The following is a 26,372-nucleotide window of genomic DNA, read 5'->3' on the forward strand; positions in this document are numbered from 1 at the left end:
GAAGTTTTGTCGTGGGTTTATTGCAGGAGCCCAGGGCCTTGTGCATGCACGCTGACCCTTATCCCCCATCCCCACGGGGCACCTGCTGCCCCGCCCTGACACGTGCTCTCAAGCCCCTGTTCCTGAGCAGAAGGGACCACCGCCCATAGATGCACATGTACGAACAGTGTCTTCGAATTGGAAAGGAATCAGATGGGTCAAGGGGGGCAGAGCCCCTATGCTGTGCACCCCTATCCACTTGTGAGCCCCCGCCTAGGGCGCACGCCAGGCACCGCCTGCTCCTCCGAGTCAGCCAGCATTCGGAGCACGTACGTGCCCATGTAGATGAGACACTGGCCAGTCACCTGGGCGGTGTGGGACAGGAACCGCAACAGGCTCCTGCAAGAGAGGGGGTGTCAGGCTGGGGATGGGTCCCAGGCAGGGGGGGCCCCACCCCCAACACACGCTGGGGCACCTGCAGTCCACTGCTTTCACGTTTGGGAAGCTCACTCTCAGTTCACACAGCCCTAGGCCTGCCTGGGATACAGATGCTGATTGGGGTCCAGGTGGGATCTGCACTCTGCATTTCTAGCAGCTCCCACTGCCACTGTCCAGGGACCACCTTCCACTGGCCACTTCCAAACATGGCCCATTGCTCAGTATCTAGAAAGGGCTGAGGTGGCCAGGGAACCCCCACATTATCCTGTCCTTTGGTGGCCTGGCTGGGGGTATGGAGCTTGCTGCTGGAGGAGTCCAGTAAACCTGCAGTCCTGTGACACCGCTGGCTGGGGTGGCTGGAACACCAGCCTCGGCCCTGTCATGGCATCTGAGCCTGAAGGCTGACCTGGCATTCGTGACGTTGCAGACCAAAAGGCAGTTTGCACTCACATTTTTATTTTCTACTGAGGCCAAAGCTAAGAGGTCTCAGCCCAGTTTTAAGGTCTCCCCCCCACACAGGGGGCTGAGGGCTTGGGGCACTGGTGTCCACATGGGATGGGTGGTGAAGACTCTGACGTGGGGCCCTCATGGCTTCTGTGGCTGTTCCTGCTGCCGTCAGAGCCAGCAGCTGGTCAGAACCAGTGACAAGACTGAATCACCCCACGAGGTGGGATTTGGGGCCGGGTTTACTTTCTTTATGCTTTGAGGAGGTTATAACTCTCTGTCTCACTTTAAAAATCAAGCAATTAAGCCGTTTTCTCCCATCTCAGCAAAAAGAGGAAGCTCTACTGGGGATGGGGGGTGGCTGGCAGGGGTCAAGGGTTGAACAGCAGGACAGGAACAGTTGTCCAGGTCTTGGGGGCTCTGCCTCTCGGAAGCCATGGCCCACTTGGGTCAGCAGAGAAGCAGGCCCTTTGGGGGCTGTGCAGGGAGCACTGGGTGCCAGCCTGTCCCATTTCAACCTAACTTCAAAAACCTCTGCTTCTTCAGCCTCTCCCTCCATCCTCCTCCACAGGGGGTTCCTTCTTTAGAGGCTCAGGGATGGGTTTACTGCAGGGGTGGAAGCAGGTGTATTTAGGGCCTATGCAAGTGCACTCATTTTAAAGAGAATGAAATTGAGGCTCAGAGAAGTTTTAAGGAAGCTGTTAAAGGTCACAGAGCTGGTTGCCCAGAGGCAAGGCCGGGAGGGACCCCTGAGGGCAGAGCTCAGAGGCTGGATGGTAGGAGTGTTCCTGGTACATAGAATTTGTTCACATGGTTCTGGGGTACAGATCAGGATGCGTTTCCCCCAGGCCCAGCCTGTGGGGTGCCCTGGCGGCACATGTGGAGGGAGCATGCCAGTGCCACCTGCCCACCTGCTTCACGTTGTATCTAATGGTCTTTGGAAAAGAAACTGCATTTTGGCTTAAGTCCTTGTTTTCTGGATAAATCTGTGGTGTAGGAGTGAACTGCTCTGTGACACAGAATCAGGTGGGGGCTGGGCTGGGGACAGAGGAGTGAGCTGGGACGAGCTGCTTGCCGCATCCAGACCCCAAGGGACCCCCGTTCTCTCACCTCAGCAGGGCCTTGAGCCCTGTGCACCGGATGTCATAGGACACGGAGTACATCTCGTACATGGTGGCCTTGACGTTGAGGCAGCCGATGACATCCTTAGGGTTCAGCTTGTACAGGTCAAAGGTGACTCTTGCTATTCCCGATCTCTTAGGCTTCTGGAGGGCGGGGATGTAGGTACCAGCCTAGGGCAGGAGGAGGGAGGCCTCGGGACGTCCCAACTGTAATCCTGCAGTTTGGGTTTTAGGCTGCCTTCCTCTCTTTTGTCAGCTGAAAATCTGCTCATGACTAAGCTGCTAGTTACCCAAGGAATGTTTTAACAGATCAGTGTGTTTATGCTGTCACAGGGTCCAAACCCACGCGCAAGCACCTTCTCTAATCTGCTGTTTAATGACCGGGACGAGTGTGACTCGGCTTTGGGACACCCTCACACGGGTCACCCAGGGCCACCATGCTGTCTGGTTAACGTGGGCGGGCCCACGACCGTGACACAATCTGCTTAGAGACCAGCGGGAGTGCTATTCCCACTGCATGGGAGGCAGCTGCAGAAAGTGCCAGAACCCCACGGCTAAGCCAGAGCTGGTGGGAGAGCCATGCTCCAGCTCCTGTCCTGGATGAGAGCTGACCTCTCAGGACCCTTGCGGGAGCTACTCTCAGTCTACCAAAGATATCGCTGGACACTGAGGTTGGGAGAGAAGGTCACAGACCTCTGCAAATCCTGGGTTTATAAACAGCCTGTGACACGTCTTCCCCACTAAGCTCTGTCCTGTAGTGTCCAGGATGCAAAGCCACATGTAACTTTCATGAAGCTTAGTCACTGGGAGGAATGAGGCTGTGAAGGTTAAATTTCCTGACACAAATCTACTCTATTTGAAGCTAAACCATACATTCCCCTGAAAGCCCCCATTACCTTTTTGCTGGAGGCCCTCTTCTGCCCCCCAGACACACAACGGTGGCAGCCCACAAAGTGATGCCCATGGGGTCCTGGTGCCTCAGAGGGGCATCTGTCATTTAGGAAACGTTATTAAAAATCCAGGTTACAGAATCGGGGGGCGGAGGTCCACCTGCAATCCTGTCCCCGCTCCCTGCTGACCCATCAAAGTTTATATATCGGAAGTTCCCGTCGTAGTTCAGTGGAAACAAACTCAACGAGGATTCATGAGGACTCAGGTTCCATCCCTGGCCTTGCTCAGTGGGTTAAGGATCTGGTATTGCCATGAGCTGTGGTGTATGCTGCAGACACGGCTCAGATCTGGTATGGCTGTGGCTGTGGTGTAGGCCGGCAGCTGCAGCTCCCATCCGACCCCTAGCCTGGGAATTTTCACATGCCATGGGTGTGGCCCTGAAAGTCAAACTCAAGATGCCCCCCTACCCCCACAACCTCAGACTTTTAACTGGGTGTCAGGGTGTACATGTGTGCAGTTTCCTCTTCCCCAACCAGGATCCACCCCGCCCCAGACTCTCCAAGGCTTTGGACTGAGGGAGGGAGACCCCTGGTGGCCACTTCTCTGAAGTTCTGTCCCAGTCCCACTAAGGTGGCCTGAGAACCTTCTGCAGGTGGGGCAGGACCTATCCAATCCCTACCCAGCCCCCACACTACATACCAAGGAAGGTGGCGAAGTGTAGGATCCACATGACACTCACATATGCCCCTGGGCCCAGCTTAGTGCCACCCATGCAGCAGCGTCAACCTGTTACAGGGCAGCAGGCTCCCCCACTAAGTAAAATAAACCAAACAGAAAATACCCCTCCCTTCCAAATGAGTTTCCTGCTGCTTCTTGGACAAATGGCCACAGCTTGGTGTCTTAAAACACCTCACATTTACCCTCTGACAGTTCTGGAAGTTGGGAATCCTAGGTGAGCTGCAGGCTGTCCTGCTGGGGCTGTGTGTCTCCACTTCAGGGGCACCTGTGTCCCTCTGCCCATCCTCTTGTCACTCCCCACTGACTGTCCCTTGTGATGACATTGGCCTGCCAGGTAATCTTGTGATGACATTGGCCTGCCAGGTAATCCAGGATCATCACCCCATATCCAATCCCCTTTGCCACATAAAGTGATACATTCTGGGGAGGCGGATGTGGGTTCCGGGGCTGGAGGAAGGGACCAGCTGGGGAACGAGCATTCAGTGAGCACAGTCCCTCCACTGCTGATTCCTCTGAGGTCTCTGGGTGCTTCAGGACCAGCAGCCCCTAAAACCTCAGCAGGGCACCTTGAGACCAGATTCTCGGGAGAGAGCTGTGAGAGTCCCTTTTGTGGGCACCTGTCCACCAGCATCCATAGAGCTGAAGCCCCGGCACTGGGGTCAGTGGCTGCCCATGGGTGAGATGCCACAGGTGAGACGAGAGCTTCAGCATTTGCTTTCCTCTTTGGATTCTGGATCCCATAATAATGTTGCCCTCTGAGGATTTCTCTTCCTTAAACTTCATTTAATCATACAGAAGAAAGATGTTTTATTATTCTGCTTTGTATTTGAAGGTGTTTTCCAAGATAACCTACAGTTTTCTTGGAAATAAAATCCTTTTTTTTTTTTTTTGTCTTTTTGCCATTTCTAGGGCTGCTCCCATGGCATATGGAGGTTCCCAAGCTAGGGGTCTAATTGGAGCTGTAGCCACCAGCATACGCCAGAGCCACAGCAATGCGGGATCCCAGCCACGTCTGCAACCTACACCACAGCTCCTTAACCTACTGAGCAAGGCCAGGGATCGAACCTGCAATCTCATGGTTCCTAGCCGGATTCATTAACCACTGCGCCACGCTCACGACGGGAACTCCAGAAATAAAATCCTTTAGTCTAACTTGTTGCTTGTCTAAATCACTGCATTTACACCTACACACCCCTTCCTGATTTCACCTGCTATGTCAGCTCTCTGCCTCCTGAGGTCACAGAGTGTGAGTGGTCATTCCACACGCCATCACAGGACCTGTAGCTACTCACTGGCCAAAGCCTGTCCCTCAGAATTACTGACTCCAAGTCACATAACCCCATTTCACAACGATGCTGTGTTTCCTAGAAATACAAGCATCCCTGTGAGGGTAGCAGATCCGCTTATTAGGTGAACACAAAGGATACACTTAGAAAGAGGGCTGGTCAACGCCAAGGGGGACCACACTTTTGCAGGTGAGAGGAGCCGCCTTCGGCAGTGCTTACCGGTGTCCACTTTTGTCCTTTCTCCAGGACCATGAAGTGTGTGTTGTCCCCCAGCATCTGGAAGAACTCCTCTGTATCTACCACGGTGCCATCTTCCTCCAACACTAAAGTGACCACTCTGCTGGCGATAACCAGGGCATCCAGGGTCTAGGGTGGAACACCACAGTCAGGAGGGGAGCAAGGGACTCCGTTTGGACCTACCAGTGGCACTAGGTCATGGTTCCAGAAGCACTGGCTGATGCAGAGGGTTTTCAGGGCGAAGACGTACCTTAACTGGTGTCGATGACTTAGTCTTTGCTTTGAAGAGAAAGAAGCTAGGGAGCATCAGGACCTAACTTCCTCAGAAGTTCAGAGACAGGATATACGTGATCTCTGGGAATAACATTCAGTTTCTAAAAGGTCCTGCTTATTGGGACAAATAACAAGAATGACCCTGTGTACGTGATCCTTAGAAAGCCCACCTCTCTCTCGCTGCGGAGCCCGCGTGCTGGACACCTGTCTGGTTTCCACGGGCGTCTGTGTCTGGGCTTTGCCGCCACTGGAGGCTATGATTCTTCCTTATTTGGTGATCGGGATGCTGTTTCAGATTAAGCACTGTTCCCCAGCCTTTCTAACCAAAAGCAGATTTCCAAAGTCTGCCTCCTCTAAGCTCCCTTGTCAAAGAAATAAAGCCACATTATCAATTGGTGGCGATTTTTAAGGCTTTTGTCTGTACCTAAATCTTATATGGGACAAGAACATGGTAATATCCCCTTTTCTGCTTTACACCCTCCTTTTAACCCCAGAAGGCCCCCCTCAGACCCTCTGTCTTGTTCCCAGGCCCCTGCAAGTTTGGGGACCGTGTGAGCTGCCGGGGGTGGGGGCACACCGTGGTCCCCGTACCTTGCTGAGGAGCTCCTGCAGGCTGCTGGCTGTCACCCCCCGTCGGCTGCTCCGGTCGTGGTTGGAAACTCGGAAGGGGCGAGCAGGATGCATGAGGGGTGTGAGCAGCACCTTCCTGGTCTGCAGCCCCATGAACGTCAGGGGCCTGGAAGTGGAGGGAAAAGTCAAAACATATCCCAGGTTACTTTCAAAGAGGAGTCCTCAGAGAGAGGTCTCAAGTAAGAAACACAGAAATAAGACAGTGGTACTATTTATACCTAAAAGAAAGCCAATGGCTGGGATTATTGAAAATCACATAACTAATAAGGAACAAACAAATATATGATATTAAAAAACGCAACGCAGGAGTTCCTGTTGTGGCTCAGTGGTTAACGAATCTGACTAGGAACCATGAGGTTGCAGGTTCGATCCCTGGCCTTGCTCAGTGGGTTAAGGATCCCATGAGCTGTGGTGTAGGTTGCAGATGCGGCTCGGATCCCAAGTTGCTGTGGCTCTGGTGTAGGCCGGCGGCTGCAGCTCCAATTCGACCCCTAGCCTGGGAACCTCTATATGCTGCAGGAGCAGCCCTAGAAAAGGCAAAAAGACAAAAATAAAATAAAATAAATGCAACGCAACTATCATTATACCTATGTTACCTGAACATGCAAAGCCCTTGCAGTAACTGTCTGAGAAGGCATGGTAAGGGCCTCAAACTCAAAAGAGGAATAAGAAGTATATTCTGCAAACCTGGTTCTTAGAGCTGAAAAACCTTAAAAAAAAAAAAAAAAAGATTTCTCAAGACCAGGGAGCAGCTAAACAGAGTTAAAGAATTAGGCACACATAAAAATAGTTACACATTTGTATAATAAGACTGAGCCAGCGAGTTCCCTTATGGCTTAGTGGGCTAAGGACCTGGCATTGTCACTGCTGTGGCTCAGATTTGATCCCTGGCTCTGGAATTCTTATGCAATGTGGGTGCAGCCAAAAAAAGAAAAAATAAGAAGACTGAGCCAGAAACTTAAAGGCCAGATAGTAGTCACTACAGCAATAAGCCAATATTTTTTTCTTTTTCTTTTTCTTTTTTTTTTTTTTTGCTTTTTAGGGCCGCACTCGCAGCATGTGAAGGTTCCCAGGCTAGGGGTCTGATTGGAGCTGTAGCCACCGGCCACAGTCACAGCAATGCCAGATCCGAGCCACGTCTGTGACCTACACCACAGCTCACGGCAACGCTGGATCCTTTATCCACTGAGCGAGGCTGGGGATGGAACCCGCAACCTCATGGTTCCTAGTCAGATTCGTTTCCCCTGCGCCACAACGTGAACTCCAATAAACCAATTTTTTGAAATGAGGATAAACAAGGAACAGCAGAACACAGTAATCACTGTGATTGGAATACCAAGAACTTTCTTATTTATTTTTATTTAATTATTTATTTTGTCTTTTTGCCATTTCTTGGGCTGTTCCCGCAGCATATGGAGGTTCCCAGGCTAGGGGTCTAATCGGAGCTGTAGCCACCGGCCTACGCCACAGCCACAGCAACTTGGGATCTGAGCCGAGTCTGCAACCTACACCACAGCTCATGGCAGCACCAGATCCTTAACCCACTGAGCAAGGCCAGGGATCGAACCTGCAACCTCATGGTTCCTAGTCAGATTCGTTAACCACTGAGTCATGACGGGAACTCCAGAATACCAAGAATTGTAGACCATTTATCACGTGGAACTTTGGAGCAAGTTCTACATTAATCAAAGAACTGAATCATAATCCACCATAAAAAAAAGAACGCACCTAGGAAAAGACAATGTAGCAACACCAAATCATGTTTTAATTTTCTGAGGAAAAAAATCCCCAACCTTGATAATTAAATTTTGTTACCTAGGAACTACAAAAATGTAACAAAATCGGGGATAAATACAAAACAGCTATTACGTAGTCATTTTGGCAGTTTTTAACAAACACATGTTTTTGCTCTCTCTATATTACCTCCATCCTCAGAAAACCTAGTTTTCTCAATTTACAGATGAAGAAACTCAGATGGGAGAGCAGCCCCACAGGTGGTCTTTGCCTCCTAAAGCTGAGCTGGGGGCCACATGCTGAGTAACTAGGAAGAGGCTGCCTGGAGTAAACAGTGCAACTTTGACAGCAATCAAGGAAATGCAAAACCACAGTCTGTGCTTTTAAACACACATCCAAGAAGTTCTCTGAACTAACACCTGACAGATAGGCCTTGCTGGTGGTGCTGGAGGGGGTTTAGTCTCTGAGACCAGTCTGGCAACTCGGGAGGCGCTCTGCCCCGAACTGTGGACATTCGTTCGCAAAGAAACAATTCACAACACAAAGAGAATCGGCAATGTTCCAGGGCGCTGTTGCTGCTGGGCACTGAGATCAATGTGTGACATTCGTTTTATCTGTGCAGCCCTGAAGGACCCGCATCTGTCACTGCACTGTCCCCCCAACCCTGAACAGCTCAGAGAGATGGGACAAATCCTTGTACAGGAGAATGAAACAAAGGGCTTTCTTTTGGGGACAACCTTGAAGATGCAAGTGGGGACCTCACTGCTTTCTGACACTTAGAGCAATTAGCTGAGATCAACTCCACAGAGGCTTGAGTTCTAGGGACACCTGTTTGCCAGCGCCGTGTGTCTACCTATCTATCTATATTCTATATCACACATCTGCATATATAAATGACAGCACACACACTCTCATTTACTTGTCTACGCTTTATTTCCCCAACTAGACTGCACTTTCCTAATGGACAAAGGTGGCAACCTGGTGTCTGAAGTGGGGGACTGCCCCTTACCCCCTGGGATCTCACGTGCTCTCTGGGTACATGGAGTCAGAACTGAGCTGAATCCTAGGACACCCTGCTGGCGTCTGAGAAATGCCTGGGGCTGGCCCCGTGGGAAGCCCCTCCCCCACCCTTACATGCTGGAATTGGTGCCACAACCTCTTTGCCTAGACTGTCAGCAAGAATTTGGTCTGAAGGATATTCAGCCGGCATTTCACTCAGGCCTTGTGATTGTGTGTATCCAAGCATCCAACAGGGCAGCAACATGCTGGCTCTTTACGTCTTAACTAAGTTTCATCGCAACTTACAAGGGAAGTGCTACCCCATTTCTCAGATGAGAAAACTGAGGCTTGGAGTCATTTCTCAAGGTCACTCAGCTACTAAGGAATCTCTCTGAAGTTCAAGTCCCAAGTGATAAACACGGCGGAGAGGGTGAGGGAGAGTTGGCGTATGTGGCGGGGGGGTTCTCTGCCCTTAGCCTGGCTCTTTTAGGTCACAGCCCAGCCTGTGTCCAGTGGGGCAGCTGCAAGGAGGCTGTGTCCAGTCACTGGTCCCCAGGGGGCTTCCCACCGGAACGAGAGGCCCACAGAGGGAGTCCATGCCTGACCCAACCCAGCAGGGCCTGTCACATGGCTCTGGACCTCTGCCCCTGTTCCAGGGAGTTACACAGGCTCCCAGGTTACACAATACAACCAGCCAGGGGCCATGTCCCGCTGAGCTGATGCCACAGAGACCTCGCTCAGCCCCTTCCTTGGTGCCCTGGTCAGCTGGACCAGCAAGGATGATCCACGTGATGCTTGACAGCTGGGACCTGCCTTGTTCCTAACCTGAAGACAGCGTCTGGACCTGGGCTCTTGGGGAAGAGGGACCAGCACTCTGCTGATACGGCTCCAGGCGATGGCCAGCCAGGTAGGGGGATCCCACCCCACCCACGAGACCCTCCTTGGGCGCAAGGACCCCCCCCCCCCCGCCCCCGCCCCATAGCAGGGAGTTACTGCTTTGTCCACCTGGGGCTGTGCTTCCCCGGGTGAGAGGCTTAGCAGGAGAAACAGGGACAAAGCTCATATCTCAGAACCTGGGCCCTGGAGGTCAATGGCACACCACGGGCACCAAAGCACTGACCCAGTTCATCATGGTACTGCACCTGCTCACCAGCTGCAGAGGTTCATGCCTCCGTAGGCAACCATGATCCAGGGACCCAGCTCCGCCAACCACAAAGCCCTCATTGTCTTTTAACTTTTGACCAGATAAGGACTTGAAGTCAGTCCTGGGCCTCCCTCCTGGCTGCCCTCAGAGACCGTCCTTGACAGAGAAGAACCCAGTCTGTGCTCTTCTTTCCCCCTGAGAACTGGGTCACAGTTGGAACAAAGGCTGAGAAGCCACCTAAGATAGTCCTGCAGACGTGAAGGTCAAGTTCGGCCCTTTTTTTTTCAAGTAGCAGGGCGAGTGATTTGATGAGCTGAATTACATATGATCAAGACTATCTTACAAAAGATACACAAAGAGGTTAAGCGAAATCTGAGGTACACTAAGCCTGCTTAACAAGTACTCTGAGTGCTTACCCTGCTCCAGCAAAATGAACGAACGGCAGGGTCAACTACCTCAACGAACAAAGCGGCATATGAATCCAGCTCAATCCTGGTCCTCTTTTAATGGGATAATTTATGCCCCTGGCCTCTAGCATGATGCCAAAAAACGTGCTGCTCTCCTCCCTGCATGTTTTACTGCATCGAAGTTGACGCAAGAGCCCCGAAAAGCCTCTGAATCTGACTTTTAGCTTCGCACCCTGCTGGCCGGCCTCTCACCCCTGGAACGTGCAGCCAGTCACAGGGAGCAGGAGGGAAACCGCCTCACTACACGGAAAAATGACAACAACAAGGAAACGGCTGTTCAAGGAAATGGATAGTTTCAAGGAAATCATGATGATAAGAGACGTCAGATTTCACGGAACATTCTTGAAAACTGCGAGGGGGCATGCCTCCCAGAAGTGAGGGGACAGGGAAGTCTGTATTTTCCCCTCAACTTGTCAGCATGTGAGATAAACAGGCTGACAGCCGACAACATGAAGTCCATTGCTGTGGAAAGAAGCTGGCCCCATAGGTCGTAGGCGTCTGGGCTGCTGTTTGTTCTTTTTTCTTTTTTACTTTTTACGGCCATGCCTTTGGCATATGGAGGTTCCCAGGCTAGAGGTCTAATTGGAGCTACAGCTGCCGGCCTACACCACAGCCATGCCAGATCCAAGCTGTGTCTGTGACCTACACCACAGCTCACGGCAATGCCGGATCCTTAGCCCACTGAGCGAGGGCAGGGATCAAACCTGCAACCTCATGGAGCCTGATGAGGTTCCTTACCACTGCACCAACATGGGAACTCTTTTTTTTTTTGTCTTTTTGCTATTTCTTGGGCCGCTCCCGCGGCATATGGAGGTTCCCAGGCTAGGGGTTGAATCGGAACTGTAGCCACTGGCCTACACCAGAGCCACAGTAACGTGGGATCTGAGCCACGTCTGCAACCTACACCATAGCTCACGGCAACACCGGATCGTTAACCCACTGAGCAAGGGCAGGGACTGAACCCGCAACCTCATGGTTCCTAGTCGGATATGTTAACCACTGCGCCACGACGGGAACTCCCACCATGGGAACTCTTGATGTGTGTTCTACAAGTGCTGGAGGAGAAAGGTGGGTCCGGGAACAGGGCCCCAAATTTCATTGTCAGGTAGACAAGGAAGGCCCACGTGAAGCAGTAAAGCACACACTGTGCCCAAAGCCAGGTGACAAGGATGGAGCAGGGAAGTGGTGAGCCCGCCATGAAAATGCAGAGAAATGGTTCGGGGCTTGGAAAGCATCCATTAGGCCTTGGCGGGGCCTCACCCCTCGGCTGGAAGCAGAGGAGTGTTGGCTCCAGTGAGGCTTCCCAATCACCAGCAGTGACACGTTGGCGACAGGCAACATTCAGACACATGGGCCCCATGGGGAGCCGCCTGACAGGACTATGGCAGCTCACAGCTGTGTCTTGACCAATCCAGCAAAATGCTTGGCTAGAAAACCTATCCAATATATGACCACGAAGTCTTTGAATACTGAATGTTTTTAAAGTAAGAGTTCAGACCATGAAGGAATAAGCTTGTAGAAAACTCAATTCCCTGTTTATATCACTGATAAGACTGGTAAAATGTGTACTGAGAGGGCAGCTATAGAAAACCTGGAGTTCTTACCCAAGGAAGGAAAGAGACACAAAAGCAGCTATTTTACACAAAGCGTTAATATAGATGGGCTCTGTAACAACTTCAGAATGTTACCACTGCCAGGGCACAAAGTCAGAGCAGGCTTTGTCTGTGACAACACACACCATGGGGACATCCTGGGTGTCCAGAGCTGAGATGGGAGACCTCAGGCTCCTGATCACAGATGATGAACAAACAAATGACGTGTTAAGACCCTATAAGCGCTTATACCCATATGATCTGTAAAAATAGACACGTGGACTAGGTTCCTCCTTTGGCAACATGCAGTTATTTACTAATCAAAGACAGAGTTGGGACATACTCCACCAGGAGGTTTAAGGACCACTGAGAAGAGACAGAGGTCTAGCAGTCTCCTGGCCTGCAGCTCCTGCGGGTCTGCAGCCTGGACATGGCTTTAAAGACACTAGAAGACAAATTTGTTCCTTTCAGCAGGTATTACAGAGTGTATAGAAGCAGGCGGAGAAACAAGAATCACAGCAGCTGAGTCTGGAAGCAGGAACGGGACGACAGCATGTCCCCTATAAGTAGTCCCTCGCCCTACTCAGGACTGTCCGAGCCAATCAGATGTCAAATGCCAACATTTCCTAAGCCAGTCACAGAGACATTTGGGGTCCGGGATAGTGCTGTAGGGTCAGGGGCAAGGGCAGGGCAGGGCAGTGTTAACTCTGCTGGCCTTGACTCCTCCTGCTCCAGGCCACACCAACCAGCGTTAGTGCCCTCCTGCCATCCTTGCTCAGCCCAGCAACTCAGTGCTGCGAGAGTTCCATGGGAGGAAAGTTTGGAAGACACACTGCAAATCCTTAGCAGTTGCTACCCCTGGGAGTGGGACTGTGGGGTGGGTGGAGCTGGAGGAAGAGGAATAAACCAGGAAAAAAAACCCAAGGGCTTTTCCTTTTGGCCTGAAGCACATCAGTGAAGATGCATGAAAAAGTATGTCGCCCACCTTCTGTTTTTCATTGTTTGTTTTTGTTTTTTGTCTTTGTAGGGCTGCACTCAAAGTTCCGAGGCTAGGGGTTGAATCGGAGCTGTAGCTGCTGGCCTATGCCACAGCCACAGCAACGCCAGAGCCAAGATACGTCTGCGACCTACACCACAGCTCACGGCACTGAGTGAGGCCAGGGATCGAACCTGGGTCCTCACGGATACTAGTCGGATTCGTTAGCCACTGAGTCATGATGGGAACTCCTCATTGTTTGTTTTCAAAGAGACAGCCAGAAAGCCAGAGGATAAACAGATGCCCCCCCATATGTTGGCAGCTGTCTCTAATCTTGAGCATGTCACCCCCTTTAAGAACCCAAGTTCAGAAGCTTACAGATCACATTTCCTTCCCCCTCACCTCAGAAAACCTGCATTTCAAAGAACTCAAGTGCTTTCTATCTTTTTGAAGTACTCTGAACATCTTCAGATGAGCACCATTCACTCATCCCTCCCTTAAATCTGTAAAGTTACAACCACCTGATATCTTTAGGGTTTTACAGACAAAGATTGGTTAAGGATGTCTGGGTGAGAAGAAGAACCCAAGAGAGAAAAAAAGTGCTGTGGTTCTCGGTCAGGCCCCGCTTGGAGCTGGCGAGGGTCTGGGGGCCCTTCTTCCCCACTGGGCAGCGTCACCGCTCACCCCAAACTCCACCTTACAAGCCTGGGGGTTCAGCCAGCAGGGTCAGGGAGCGTCCAGGCCCAGGCGGGCGCTTGGACCTGGAACCCGCGCTGTCCTGAGAGCGGAGGTGGCCGCCCCGACACCACGCTCCCCACCAGCACCACTCGCGTCGCCCCAACTCCCGCCGTGCTCAGGGAGCCCGAGAAACCTGACCCGGCACCCGGTGGAGCCTTCGCTCAGGCCTCCTGGACCCGTCTCATCCGCGCCCTTGGGGCTGCGGCGGCAAGGGATGTGGCCGCTCCTGCACTCACCACCGGCACCTGTTCCGTGGACACACGCGCATCTGGGGAGCCACACCTGCGCTGGCGGCCGGCTGCGGGCGGCTCGGGCTGGGCAGGTGGGCTCAGGAGGCGAAAGGGGTAGGGCGCTGCGGGGCACCGGGGATCGGGGGCGCAGGCAGCGCAGCACTCGCCTGAGGAGGGCTCCCGCGAACTCCCGCGCCGTCTCCATTGCTCCGCTTCCCAGCTGGGCGCAGCCGCCTGGCGCGCAGCCTCTTAAAAGCGCCGCAGCCCCGCCCGCATCCACGCCCCTCGGGCGGCCGGCCTTCCCACGACCTGCGGCCCAGGCGCTCCGCGGGCCCTCTGAGGTCGCTGGTCACCCGGGCAGTGGGGGAAGCCGTGGCATCAGCTGTGGATGGGCGGCCCCCTCGAGGATTAGGGTGCGGATGCGCGCCGGTCCCCGAGGACCCCCCCTCAGAACCTTCCCCACCGTGCGCCTCGGTTGTGAGGGGCTGTAAATGGACCGGGGCAGTAAGCGGACCGGGGGCGAGGGACCCGAGGGGTCAGAGGGACAGGACTTTCTCTGAGTAAGGGACGCAGAGAAACACAGAGCCCAGGACGAGGGGGTAGGTTAACCCGGTCCGGCTTACATAGAACTCCACACAGGAAGGTGCAGTTGGGCGTGTTTCAGACCTTAGAAGGGCGGGGGTGGCAGGGATTCCAGAGCACAGCTCACGCAATGCCAGATTCTTAACCCCCTGAGCGAGCTCAGGGATTGCACCCAGGTCCTCATGGATACTAGTCGTGTTCCTTACTGCTGAGCCATGCCAGAACTCCCTCCAGAGCTCTTAACTGAGAACTTGAAGCAGACCCCTGAGCACATTGAGTAGGGGCAGTGCCACAACCTGGGCCCTTTATTTATTTATTTTGGCTGTACCTGTGTCATATGGAAGTCCCCGGGCCAGGGATGGGATCGGAGCTGCAGCTGTGACCCACACCACAGTTTGGCAAGGCTGGGTCCTTAATCCACTGCACCAGGCTGGGGATCAAACTGGCACCACCATAGAGACAAGCTGGTTCATAAATCCACTGCACCACCGCGGGGCCACCAGCCTGCCCTTTAAAAGGAGTAACCTCCTCTGATGAGCCTGCCCTGCACTCAGTCAATGACTGGCCCTCTGCTTATCAGCCTGCCTGGGCCCTGCTGCAAACCATATTTCCAAAGAGCTGCAGCCTGACCTCTGCCTTGGTCCCGACTGACTTGACTAGCAGAGCTGGCCCTTCTGCCCATACTTTTCCTCCTTTTAATCATAGAAACAAACATTCGTCTTGCCCTGAGGGTCACTGGTGTCACGGAGATGAGGAATGTGGGAGCCAAAAGCAATTTCCGTCCTGAGTCCTGGACTCCGGGGGCCTGCCAAGAACTCTCCAGCCCCAGGAAAAAGGACTGGGCCCTAGCTGCCCCTCCCCAATGGGGCCTGAATGTCCCCACATTCATATACGAATCCAAATCCCAATGCCCAGTATGACAGCACTGGATGGGGGTGGGTGGGTGGGAGGTGCTTAGGTGGTGAGGGTGGGGTCACATGAATGGGATCAGTGCCCCTATAAGAGACCCCAGAGAGCTCCCTCACCCCTTCTGCCATGTGAGGACATGGTGAGAGGGCGGCCAGCTGTGAACCAGGAAGAGGCCGCCACCACCAGAACCCTGTGCTGCTGGCCCTGATCTCAGACTTTGAGCCTCCAGAACTGTGGACAGTAAATCTCTGCTGTTTATAATAAGCCCTTGCCCATCACATTCTGTTAGAGCAGCCTCGAGGGACTAAGACACACCATTTGATAAGTGAGAAAATAGGGCTCACCAATTCAAGTCAACTCGCCTTTCAAAAACTTTTTACTGTGAACAATTTCAACTATAAAGACATACGGAAAGAATGTAACATGAGCATCCTTACACCCAGTGCCTGGATTCAACCACCATTAACATGTTGACATAGTTGCTTGTTTTTTTATCTGTATTTTTATTTGAACCTCCTAAACAAATCCTTCAGCTTGCACCTCCAAAGAAACAAACGTTGTCACACATACCCCTGATGCTGCCTCTCCTAATGAAACAAAAGTGACCTCCCAGTCCCACCTAACACTGGGATTCACTGATGCCTTCTGCATGCATGGCACGCCACTAAGGGACAAGCGTGTTGGGCCCATTCTGGGGCAGTGAGGGTCAGGTGCACAGGGGCCTTACGCACGTGGAGCTGATCCTGGCAGCAGGTGCAATTCATCACTCATTCCTGGGGCCGCCGTGTGGGCTTGTAAGTGACTGACTGAAGGATGGGCAAATGCGGTGCTGCGGCAGCAGTAACACGGGAAAGCCGCCTGAAGGCTGAAATCTGCCAAAGGTGCCCCGGAGGGGCAGGGGCCTCCTGGAGCAGGGGCTGGGAGGATGGGTGAGGGTAGCAGGCGTGAGTGGTGAGCCTGCCAGGGTTCTTGACCAGACAGGTCGGAATGGGATCCACTTTCGGGAAGAATCTGCACAGCCCTGAACACACGCAGATGGGGCCCAGCAGACAGATTTGAGACAAACTCTGGGTGGCTCGGAGGCTGGCCTGGGTGACACAGGGAGCCTGTATGTGATGATGGGGAGACCTGGGCTGACAGTGGGCACGGAGAGGGGTAGGGGCAGGGACGTTTCCCACTTGGTGAAGAACCAGATGCAAGCAGCTGGAGATCAGGCCCAGATTCTTGGTGGGGTAACTGGGGGCCTGCAAGGCCCCTAACTGAATGAGAAACACGGTGTGTGTGTGTGGGGGGGTTAAGTTTGCAGCTGAGGTTGAGATTATATTGAAACCCGAGGGCCTGGGGGTCACCCTGGATGGAGATGTGGGGAGGATGTGGTCCCAGGGGACACACCCTGGAGCCTCTGAGGCAGGAAGTCAAGGCCTCCCAGCCCCCTGTCTGCTCCACGCGAGTGGATGGGCTGCCCCAGGAGGGTATGTGGAGAGGTTGGAGGGCAGGAACAGGTTGTGCTCCAAAGGGCAAGGCTGTGAAGCCCAGGGTGCTGCAAGGAGCTGGAAAGGGCTGGTCGTGGCTGTGTGTGGGGGTGGAGGTGGGGGCCTGTCCAGCACAGGTCATCTATGGTCTCCTTTCTCACTCAGCATCACTCAGCATATCTTTATCCATCGACCACAATGTTCCAGGGCAGCCAGGGTTAGAAGCTGGGGGGGACAGAGGCACGGGTGGGTAGGGGCACCTCTGAGAGGATGGAAGATGCGGGAATCTCAGGACTGCGGTTCAGATACAGATTTGTCCCTCACAGAAGGTGCGACTAGGGCTTGTGCAAAGGTCTAGCCTGACCATCAGCATTTCCACCAGGGCGGGTCTGGGTGACAGTGCCTCTGAAACCAAGTCACAAACACACAGAACTGTGCCTTTGTCCTGAGCTGGGTAACTAACTCAAGGTGAATTTTCACAAGATTGGGGAGCACTGCTGGACTGACGAAAGGTGTCTTGTTTTTCCCACCAGCTCAGGAGTGAGATCAGGAATCACACTTAAGAAGGAGGAACTGAGTTCTAGTGGGGGAGTTAATGGCCTCAGCCCCTCACACCTACCACTCCAGGGGCCAATGAGCCTGCGGTGATGTATGAATGTTCAGGCAGCTGACCAGTCTTTCTTAGTGGGGTCAAAATACCACCCACAGAATAACCAACCCTGGGAGGAGTGGAGGAGACGCTAAGGTGTGCTGGAGAGCTGGACCTGAGTGCCAGCCCTGCCACTGGCCAAGGGAGACCCTGGATGGGCCACCCCATCGGCCTGAGTCCAGCTGGGAGACCCACAGAACTGGCTGCCTGAACACTTGGCCCTTGTGCTGGACATGAGGCTGCGGGAGGCTGGGTGTGCAAGTAGCTCTCAGTCTAGACAACTGTTTTTCCAACTGAACTAGAAGTGGAAGTCCTTCTATTCTGGGATGGACTTTAGGATTTCAGTGTCTGGTGCAGCCTGTGTGAAGACCAAGGTGCTGAGTTATAACTCATGCCCATGACACTGAGGCCCCAGCACAGTGGTTCTCAGCCTTTAGGGCCCCAGATCCCTTAATATCCACGCAAACCATAGCCTCTTCTCCAGAGACACCTACAACCAACCACTTTGGGGGTTCCATTTTGGGGAATGGCCCCCAATGGGGGACCGGCCAGGCCTTGCACTGAGAACACCCGGCATCCTGGCCCCCACCCCTGCCTGATCTCCTATGGCTGCATCATTACTGGGTGGGGATGTTTCCTTTCCTTCCAAATATAAGAACAAACGTGATGTTCTTTCTTGCTAACTTCAATTGGAATTTTCTCTCCAAAGGGCCCAAAGGAGGCCGTGTTTGGGGCTCATCCAGGCTGACCGTGCCTGGCCTTCCCCAACCGGGCACAGGGCAAAGCAGAGCTCCACCAGCGTCCACCACGTGTGTGGAAACCAGCACAACTCTTCACACACAGTGTCCACACCTCCTACAAAGGTCTCAGTGAAACTTGAACTCTGTAAGTAAAACATGGACACCCTGTCATCATTATGAAGCATTTGGATTAAAACTGTACAGATAAGGCAGGGTCTTCTTAGACCACTGTCGCCAGTTCTAGCCCCTTTCCTGCCCGGTTCCTCATTTGATCCAAGTCCTTCCATGCGATTACCACTCTGCCATTAATAAACACCTAACTTGAGGGTCACTGTGTGGTGACGGTACCGTGCTATACATACTGCTGTGCCTTGTGCTCACCCGTGTCTAGTGCACATGGATCCAGCCTAGACTTTCTGCATATACTGCACAGCATGTATAGGACAAGCTCTATTTAACATTCCCCCTCTTGCCAAATACTGATTAGTTTTCCTTTGTTCACGTGTATAAACAGCGCTGAACTCAGCCATGTTCACCCCGCATTCTATGTGCAGGGTGTTTCTTGGGTGTGACACCAAGAAGGGGCGCTGTCCGCTCTGAGGGTCTATACGTTCAAAGATTTCATCAGAGGCCACTTTGATTCATCCTGACCAGTATTCAGGCTCCCATCTTAGTCACATTAATAACTTTATGCTTTCCTTCAAAACTCCTGTAAAAACTTACCTTTTCAAAGAATATAAAAATATTTTTCAAAAATGGGAAAATGAGTTCCCATCATGGCTCAGCGGAAATGAAATCTGACTAGTATTCATGAGGACACAGGTTCAATCCCTGACCTTGATCAGTGGATTAAGGATCCAGCTTTGACGTGAGCTGTGGTGTAAGTCACAGATGAGGGTTGGATCTGGTGTTGCTGTGGCCGAAAGTTCTGATTCGACCTCTAGCCTGGGAACCTCCATATGCTGTGCATGCAGCCCTAAAAAGACAAAAAAAAAAAAAAAAAAAGGGAAAATGAGTAGATCATGAGAAATGTACTTGAGATGGAGTTCCCACTGTCACTCAGCGGGTTAAGAAACCTACTAGTATCCAGGAGGATGCAGGTTCCATCCCTGGCCTTGCTCAGTGGGTTACAGATCTGGTGTTGCTGTGAGCTGTGGTGTAGGCCAGCGGCAGCAGCTCCCATTCAACCCCTAGCCTGGGAACTTCCATATGCCACAGGTGTGGCCCTAAAGAGAAAAAAAAAAAAAGTGCTTAAGAAAATGTCCAGGCTTGCTATCGATCAGAGGACCAGAACTTTGAACAGTAAGAGGATGCACTTCCCCATTCTTCAGTAGATATTTTAAAACCATCAACACCGGTAAGGGTGCAACAAAACAGGAATTTATATTTTCTGTGGGTGGGAGTATAAACTATCCTATCTCTTGGTCGATAGGGGAAAGTATCTCAGAATATGTCTCACAAACATGGAAATGGTCATCTGGATGCATTGGCTCCAAGTCCAGGAACCTACTCATCAAATCCCCTATCATTTGTGTGTTTTATCTTCTCCATCCACCTGTGAGCTCCAGGTGTCTCAGAATTGTACACTGGGGAATCAAGCTGAGGCCCCAGTGCTCCCGCCCTATCCTTGCAGTGTCCCGGCCTCCCTCTCTGCTACCCCTTGTCTGGAGCGTGCACCCTGCTCTCCCAGGCACCGCCCCTTCCACTTGGCAGGAATACCCCGCCCCCACTGACCTGTCAGGTTGGGTGGCCCCAACTGGACACTGCTCCCTGTCTTCCTTGACAGGGTTCAGTGTCTTAGGGGATGGATGAGGTACAGTGACTGGGGGCCTGGGGAGGAGGCCACAATCCTCAGCTTCTGTATGTCCAAGCTCCTCCCAGGGCTCATGGTCCCCAGCCACCTCCACTGTGAGGCTCAGCCTTCAGTGCCTTTGGTTAAGACATTAGACGTGATCTTGGACAGATGCTTCCTTCCCAGGTGGGGCAGCCCAGCTTTGCCTGTAGCACTGGGGCCAGAACAAAAAGCACTTGTGTGAAGGGGCCAAGTTTTGACTGCTCAGGAGGATTTATATGAGAGCCATTAATGGAGCATGTGTTTGCAGCTCTCGCTTTGTGAATTAGTAGCACACTCATCAAATCATGTGTCTGAATTTGGCAGCCAAGAATTCTGAAAGGGAGCAGCTTTCGTAGAAAGGAAATTCTGTTAATACACCTGAATCCTTTCTGCCCTGTTCCTGGGGAACACCCAGGACCCACCTTCCTCTTTATATCCAAAGCCAACCTGCGACGGGGCAGGGATCCTGAGGATCGAGCAACAGGGAAGACGGCTCAGGGGAGGAGGAATCAGGCCACCGATACAAGCTGTCTACAGGCTGCATTCAGTACTGAAACACTACATGCGATACTTGTTTGCTTTTTAAGAAATGAATACAAATTATTATTGGCGTCCTGAGCCCCTCCACCTTTTGCCCTAATAAATTTGCAATTTTTGAAACTCATTTGGTATATGGATCTGATGAATTTGTCCAGAAATATTGTCCAAAAGCCAGGAAAAAAAGCAAAAAATTGCTTTCCACTTTTGTGTGAACTTCAAACTTAGCATACGATGTTTCTCTTTACCTACACAAGGGAGCAAGAGATGAAAACAGGGCCTGCCAAGTATTCTCAGGTGCTGCTTCTAACTCTCAGGTGAATGAACCCTTAGAAGGAGTGAGGACTTGTTTGTAACACCAGGCCATGCCTGGAACCTGTGACACACACACTCACACTCACACACTCACAGGCCTCCATCAGCATCTCCATGTTGGGTTACAGGAAGCCTGACTTTTAAGTTGTTCAAAACCCACTAAGAGCATTTGCCTCAGTGGAGAACACTGGGATATGAGAGGCGGAGATAGAAACAAAATTTAATTTTTATCTATGACATTTTGGGCACACTCTGTATTTTGTGTCTTTTAAACCACATGCATGAATTACTAATTCAAATATGAATTGGTCACTGATTTTAAAAAACTAGCTCAGAATGCTCGTTAGTTCCTTCTGTGCAAATAATTATGGTATTTTTTTTTTCTTTTTAAGGGCCACACCTGCAGCATATGGATGTTCCCAGGCCAGGGGTAGAATCCAAGCTGCAGCTGCTGGCCTACGCCACAGCCACAACATGGGGACCGCGACCTACACCACAGCTCACAGCAACGCTGGATCCTTAACCCCCTGAGCAAGGCCAGGGATCAAACCCGCATCCTCATGGATACTAGTCAGGTTTGTAACCCATTCAGCCACAATGGGAATGCCCTATAGAACATTCTTAAAAGAAAAGTAACACCACCTGAGGGCCAAAGTCAACCCCATGGTGGAAGGGAGGTATTTTTAGCAAACAGGACTGCAACATCTGGTACTCACATAAAAAAAGGTGAACCTGGGACCCATCTCAGGGACTTCAGCCACAAAAATGAATTTAAGATGGATCACAGACCTCAGTATGAATGAGAACCATACATTTTCTAGGAGAAAACAGGAAACAATCTTTGCAGCCTCAGGGGAGACAAAGACTTGGATGCGGCACAGAAAGCACTCAGTACAAAACAAAAATTTCGTAAGTTGGAGTTCATTACATTTTTAAATGTTCTGTTTATCAAACAATAATCCTAATAAATTGATAGTCATAAAAAGTGGATGAGGAGAGTTCCTGTTGTGGCTCAGTGGAAATGAACCTGACTAGTATCCAGGAGGATATGGGTTTGATCCCTGGCCTCGCTTAGTGGGTTAAAGATCCAGTACAGCTATAGCCTCCTGGGAACTTCCATATGCTGTGAATGTGGTCCGGAAAAAAAAAAAAAAAAGTGGACGAGGCACTTGGGCAGCCAGTCCCCAGGAGACAGGCAGATGGCCAGCAGACACAGGAAGGGGGCTCACCCTATAGTCATGACCTTCCCAGGCAGTTTCAACATCTGAAAATCTATCCAGATCATTCTCCACATCAACAGACTCGAAGAAAAACCATCCTTACCGCAGATGCTGAGACAGCGTTTGATGAAATTAACACCCATTCATGATAAGAACTCTGGGGAAACTAGAAGGGAACGTTCTCAGCCTGATTATGGGGGGGTCTAAACAACACCTACTATGCTGGACTTCATCAAAATGAAGCATTTTCATGAGTCCAAGGACGCTCACATGGGAAGTAAAGAGACAACTCACAAAATAGGAGAAAATATTCGTAAGTCATAAATCTGATAAAGGTCTAGTGTCTGGAATATGTAAAGAACCCTCACGACTCAACCATAAAATATGGGCAGGAGTTCCCAGGTGGCTCAGCAGGTCAAGAATCCCATGTTGTCACTGCTGTGGCTCTGGTTACTGCTGTGGTGTGGGTTTGATCCTTAGCCCAGGGATTTGGCTGTGGGCACTGCCAAGAAAAAATCAATGAAAGTATGGGCAGAGGGACCTGGTTTAAAGATGGGCAAAGGGTAGGAATAGACACACTCCCAGAGAAGATGTCCAGATGACCAATCAGCGTGAAGAGAGGCGCCACACAATTAGTCATCGGGGGGAGGGCAACGCAAACCAAAGGGACAGGGAGGCTGTCAACACAAATCAAAGCCACACCCATTAGGATGGCTCTAATATCAAACACAAAACCAACATAAAGTAACAAAGGTCGCTGACAATGCGGAGCAATTGGAAGGTTCACACATGGATGGTGGGGATGTGAAATAGTGCAGCTGCTGTGGAAAGAGTTTGGTCTTTCCTCGAAAAGTTAGACCAAGAGTTACCATGTACTCTAGCAATTCTATTCCTAGGTCTATAGGCAAAAAAAAGTTGACAACATATGTTCACACAGAAATCTGTACATGAATATTTACTGCAGCATTACTCATAACGGCAAAAAGTGGAAACAACCCAACTATCCATCAAGTGATAAATGGACAAAAAGAATGTGATGGAGCCATACAACAGAATATTATTCAGCCATAAAAAGGAATAAAGGATAGGAGTTCCTGTCATGGCTCAGCGGTTAACGAATCTGACTAGGAACCATGAGTTGTGGGTTTGATCTCTGCCCTTGCTCAGTGGGTTAAGGACCTGGCGTTGCTGTGAGCTGTGGTGTAGGTCGCAGACGCGGCTCAGATCCCATGTTGCTGTGGCTCTGGCATAGGCCGGCGGCTACAGCTCTGATTTGACCCCTAGTCTGGGAACCTCCATGTGCTGCGGGTGTGGCCCTAGAAAAGGCAAAAAGACAAAAAAAAAAAAAGGAATAAAGGATAGATACCTGTTACAAGAGGAATCAACCTTAACACATTGTTCTAAGTGGAATAAGCCAGAAATATCCAGAACAGGCAACTCCAGAGAGACAGAAAATAGGTGAGTAGTTGCTGGAGCGGGGAGGAGGATGGAAGTGACTGCTAAGGATTATGGGATTTCTTTCTGGGGTGATGAGACAGTAATGATGGTTAGACAACCTTGTGAATACACTAAAACCCATGGAAGTGTAAATTTTTAAATTGTGACTTTTATGGTATGTGAATTTACCTCAACAACAACAGCAAAAAACTTGTAAACTTTACCACTAATATTATACTTATAGTGAAAGACTGGAGTGGTCAGTGTGCATCAAACCACACACAAGAATGATGTGATTTATTGCATGTAAACTACATCTAAATAAAAGAGAAGGCAAAATATGAGGTACATAAATATGCTGTAAAAAAGAGAACAGTATGACTGGTAGTCATCATATGTTTAAAAATAACTGTAAAACATTTTTATTTTTGGTAAAAAACACGTGCCATAGAATTTATCATCTAACCATTTTAATAAGCAAACCATCCAGTGGTGTTAAGTATATTCACACTGCTGTGCAACAGATCTCCAGAACAGTTTCCTCTTGCAAAACAGAATCTCCATAACCTTTATTCTTTTTTAATTAAAAAAAATGTATTGAAGAATAGCTGGTCTATACCCTTTAAACGATAATCCCCTTCCCCTGTCCCTGGCCCCCACCATCTTTCTGTCGCCATGAATTTGACTGCTCTAGGTCCTTCATATAAATGGGGTCCCATTTGTGTCTGGTCTGATTCACTGACCAGGACGTCCTCTAGATTCCTACCTTTTTTAGGGCTGAATAATATTCCACTGGCTTGGGTTGCTTCTCCCTTGGGGGAGTTGTGAACACTGCTGCACAGACACTGCATGATGTTTTTTCAAAATATGAAACCAGGGTGGCCCAGACCTTTTCCTTCATTTTTTGCATCAGCCTTGCTGCTGACCGGAAATTTGTCCCAGCCAGTATGGTAACAGATGGACATCCACGGCAGCAGCACAGTGAGCAGAAGCTCAGGCTTTTCTCAGAGGCCGTGAAGAAACACAGATGGAGGCTATTCCAAGCCAAGAGACAGCAAAGGTTGTCCACGTGCCCAGGGACCAGACTTCCAGCCAGCCAGGAGCCATGGCACCAACCCTCTTGCACCACACATGACTCCAGCCCCAGCTGGCTTGGCACATGGCCCCCACCCTGAGGGAGGGCAGGGGGGACCTCCAGGTGGCAGGATGTGGGCCCCTCCTCTGCCTGCTGTCCTTCCCCCCCAACCCCCCTCCCACACCCTATGTTTTGACTGAAGACTCCAGCCAAGGTTGTCAGCGGGTGGACTGGTGACATCCCTGGGACAGCACCCCGTTCACACATATCTGCTGGTTTGTGAGCTTGTACATGACATCAGGCTCTGGAGAGGTCCAGATTGTGGCAACATCAGCTGTTCCTGGAGGCTGGAATCACATCCCTTCAGGCACCACGTCTCCCAGCCTCCAATCCCCTCTCCCTCTGAACCGAATCCTTTTGGGCTCTCCTCCAGCCCAGAGCCAGTGGTCCTGTCCCTCCCCCACCTTTCAGCCTGTGGACACCACGACCTGCATGCCTGGGTTTGGAACGTGGGACTCTCTTGCTACAACCCACCTCCTCTCCTACACTTGGGCCTCAGCTTCCACATCTGTCCTCCTTCCCTCTTTCCTGGAGTTCCTTCTGGATCAATCTTGAAGCTGCTGATGGCGAGGGTGGTGAGTCCTCATGTGTCTGGGCCCTTGAACGGTGTGCCTTTCGGGGGCTCACCTGGCCCCCCCATTCAGATCAGAAAACTCCTTCCTTAAGACAGCTAAGGTACCACCCAGTGACCCCAGGGGTAGGGGAGGTGAGGCATCTGAGGAATTGACTCTGAAAGAGAACAGTCCCTTGGGAATCCCCTTGGGTCCACCACGTTTGTGAGTGGGGCCTGGTGCACCTGCCCTGTGCAGGGAGACGGGGGCACACCCAGCCATGTCTGGTGAGAAGTGGAGAGCAAGGTCCAGGCTGGTCTGGTGAAAGAGCCTGGGGTCACTCTATAGGCCAACTTCTGCAGTTTAGAAACCAGAGACAGCAGGTGCCAGGGTGGCTCTAAACTCTGTCATTACAGCAGACAGCAAATTAGGAACACGAGGGAGAAAATGAAGTGCGGGGTGGCACCTCCTGTCTTCAGACTGACGTTCTCAATCCTTAAATTTCAGAAAAGACACGTGGCCAGCCAGCCAATATCCTTATCAGTTACTGTTATAGACAGTTCCTCCTCCTAAAGAGGACAAAAATAAGGCCCAGGAAATAGTTTCCAATTTTTCCTCATTAAATCGATCACAAAACAACAGCATTTTAGAGGTCTACCTGGTTTTGGTTAGCCTTTCGTCAGTCTGATCAACATCTTGGATTTTAGGAGTTCCCGTCGTGGCGCAGTGGTTAACAATCCGATTAGGAACCGTGAGGTTGCGGAGCTGTGGTGTAGGTCGCAGATGTGGCTCAGATCCTGCGTTGCTGTGGCTCTGGTATAGGCCAGCGGCTACAGCTCTGATTTGACCCCTAGCCTGGGAACCTCCATATGCTGTGAGAGTGGCCCAAGAAAATGGCAAAAAGACAAAAACAAAACAAAACAAAACAAAGCAAAAAATCTTGGATTTTAAATACTAACGTGATTGTTACTGATGTTGTTTTCATCAACAGCGGCAGGCAGACAGCAAACAGGTCAGCTCTGGGCTGTAATATGTTTACTTCCCTAAAGAGCCTGTGGGTTTTGAGGGAAACAC

At 51.2% G+C, this 26,372-nt stretch overlaps 1 protein-coding gene and 1 long non-coding RNA gene across 4 annotated transcripts; both read right to left on the bottom strand.

Moving 5' to 3' along the window:
- On the bottom strand, positions 1 to 26,309 carry CIDEA (cell death inducing DFFA like effector a). Of its 3 annotated transcripts, none has more exons than XM_047793666.1 (5): positions 26,258 to 26,309; positions 5,999 to 6,143; positions 5,117 to 5,263; positions 1,972 to 2,153; positions 1 to 378 (listed from the first exon to the last, which is right to left on the bottom strand). In XM_047793666.1, the coding sequence occupies exons 1-5, from the start codon at positions 26,281 to 26,283 to the stop codon at positions 231 to 233; spliced, it is 648 nt and encodes a 215-aa protein (XP_047649622.1). In that variant the 5' UTR covers positions 26,284 to 26,309; the 3' UTR covers positions 1 to 230. The 3 variants fall into 3 exon arrangements, with proteins under 3 accessions (XP_047649622.1, XP_047649623.1, XP_047649621.1); XM_047793667.1 differs by lacking the exon at positions 26,258 to 26,309 and adding an exon at positions 14,085 to 14,161 and having other exon boundaries at positions 1,972 to 2,126; XM_047793665.1 differs by lacking the exon at positions 26,258 to 26,309 and adding an exon at positions 14,085 to 14,161.
- On the bottom strand, positions 24,007 to 26,100 carry LOC125134398 (uncharacterized). Its single transcript, XR_007136626.1, has 2 exons — positions 25,222 to 26,100; positions 24,007 to 25,034 (listed from the first exon to the last, which is right to left on the bottom strand). It is a non-coding gene; the product is annotated as an uncharacterized LOC125134398 (long non-coding RNA).
- Positions 26,310 to 26,372: the final 63 nt, after the last annotated feature.

Source organism: Phacochoerus africanus, chromosome 8 (assembly GCF_016906955.1).
Source record: "Phacochoerus africanus isolate WHEZ1 chromosome 8, ROS_Pafr_v1, whole genome shotgun sequence".
NCBI lineage: Eukaryota > Metazoa > Chordata > Mammalia > Artiodactyla > Suidae > Phacochoerus > Phacochoerus africanus.

Bases quoted from the DNA above. Each gene is read 5' to 3' on its own strand.
- CIDEA (XM_047793665.1), bottom strand. From the start codon at position 14,122: ATGGAGACGGCGCGGGAGTTCGCGGGAGCCCTCCTCAG. The intron at 6,144-14,084 runs GCGAGTGCTGCG...CTCCACTTCCAG, and splicing joins TTCGCGGGAGCCCTCCTCAG to GCCCCTGACGTTCATGGGGC. The intron at 5,264-5,998 runs GTACGGGGACCA...GTTCCACCCTAG, and splicing joins TGCAGGAGCTCCTCAGCAAG to ACCCTGGATGCCCTGGTTAT.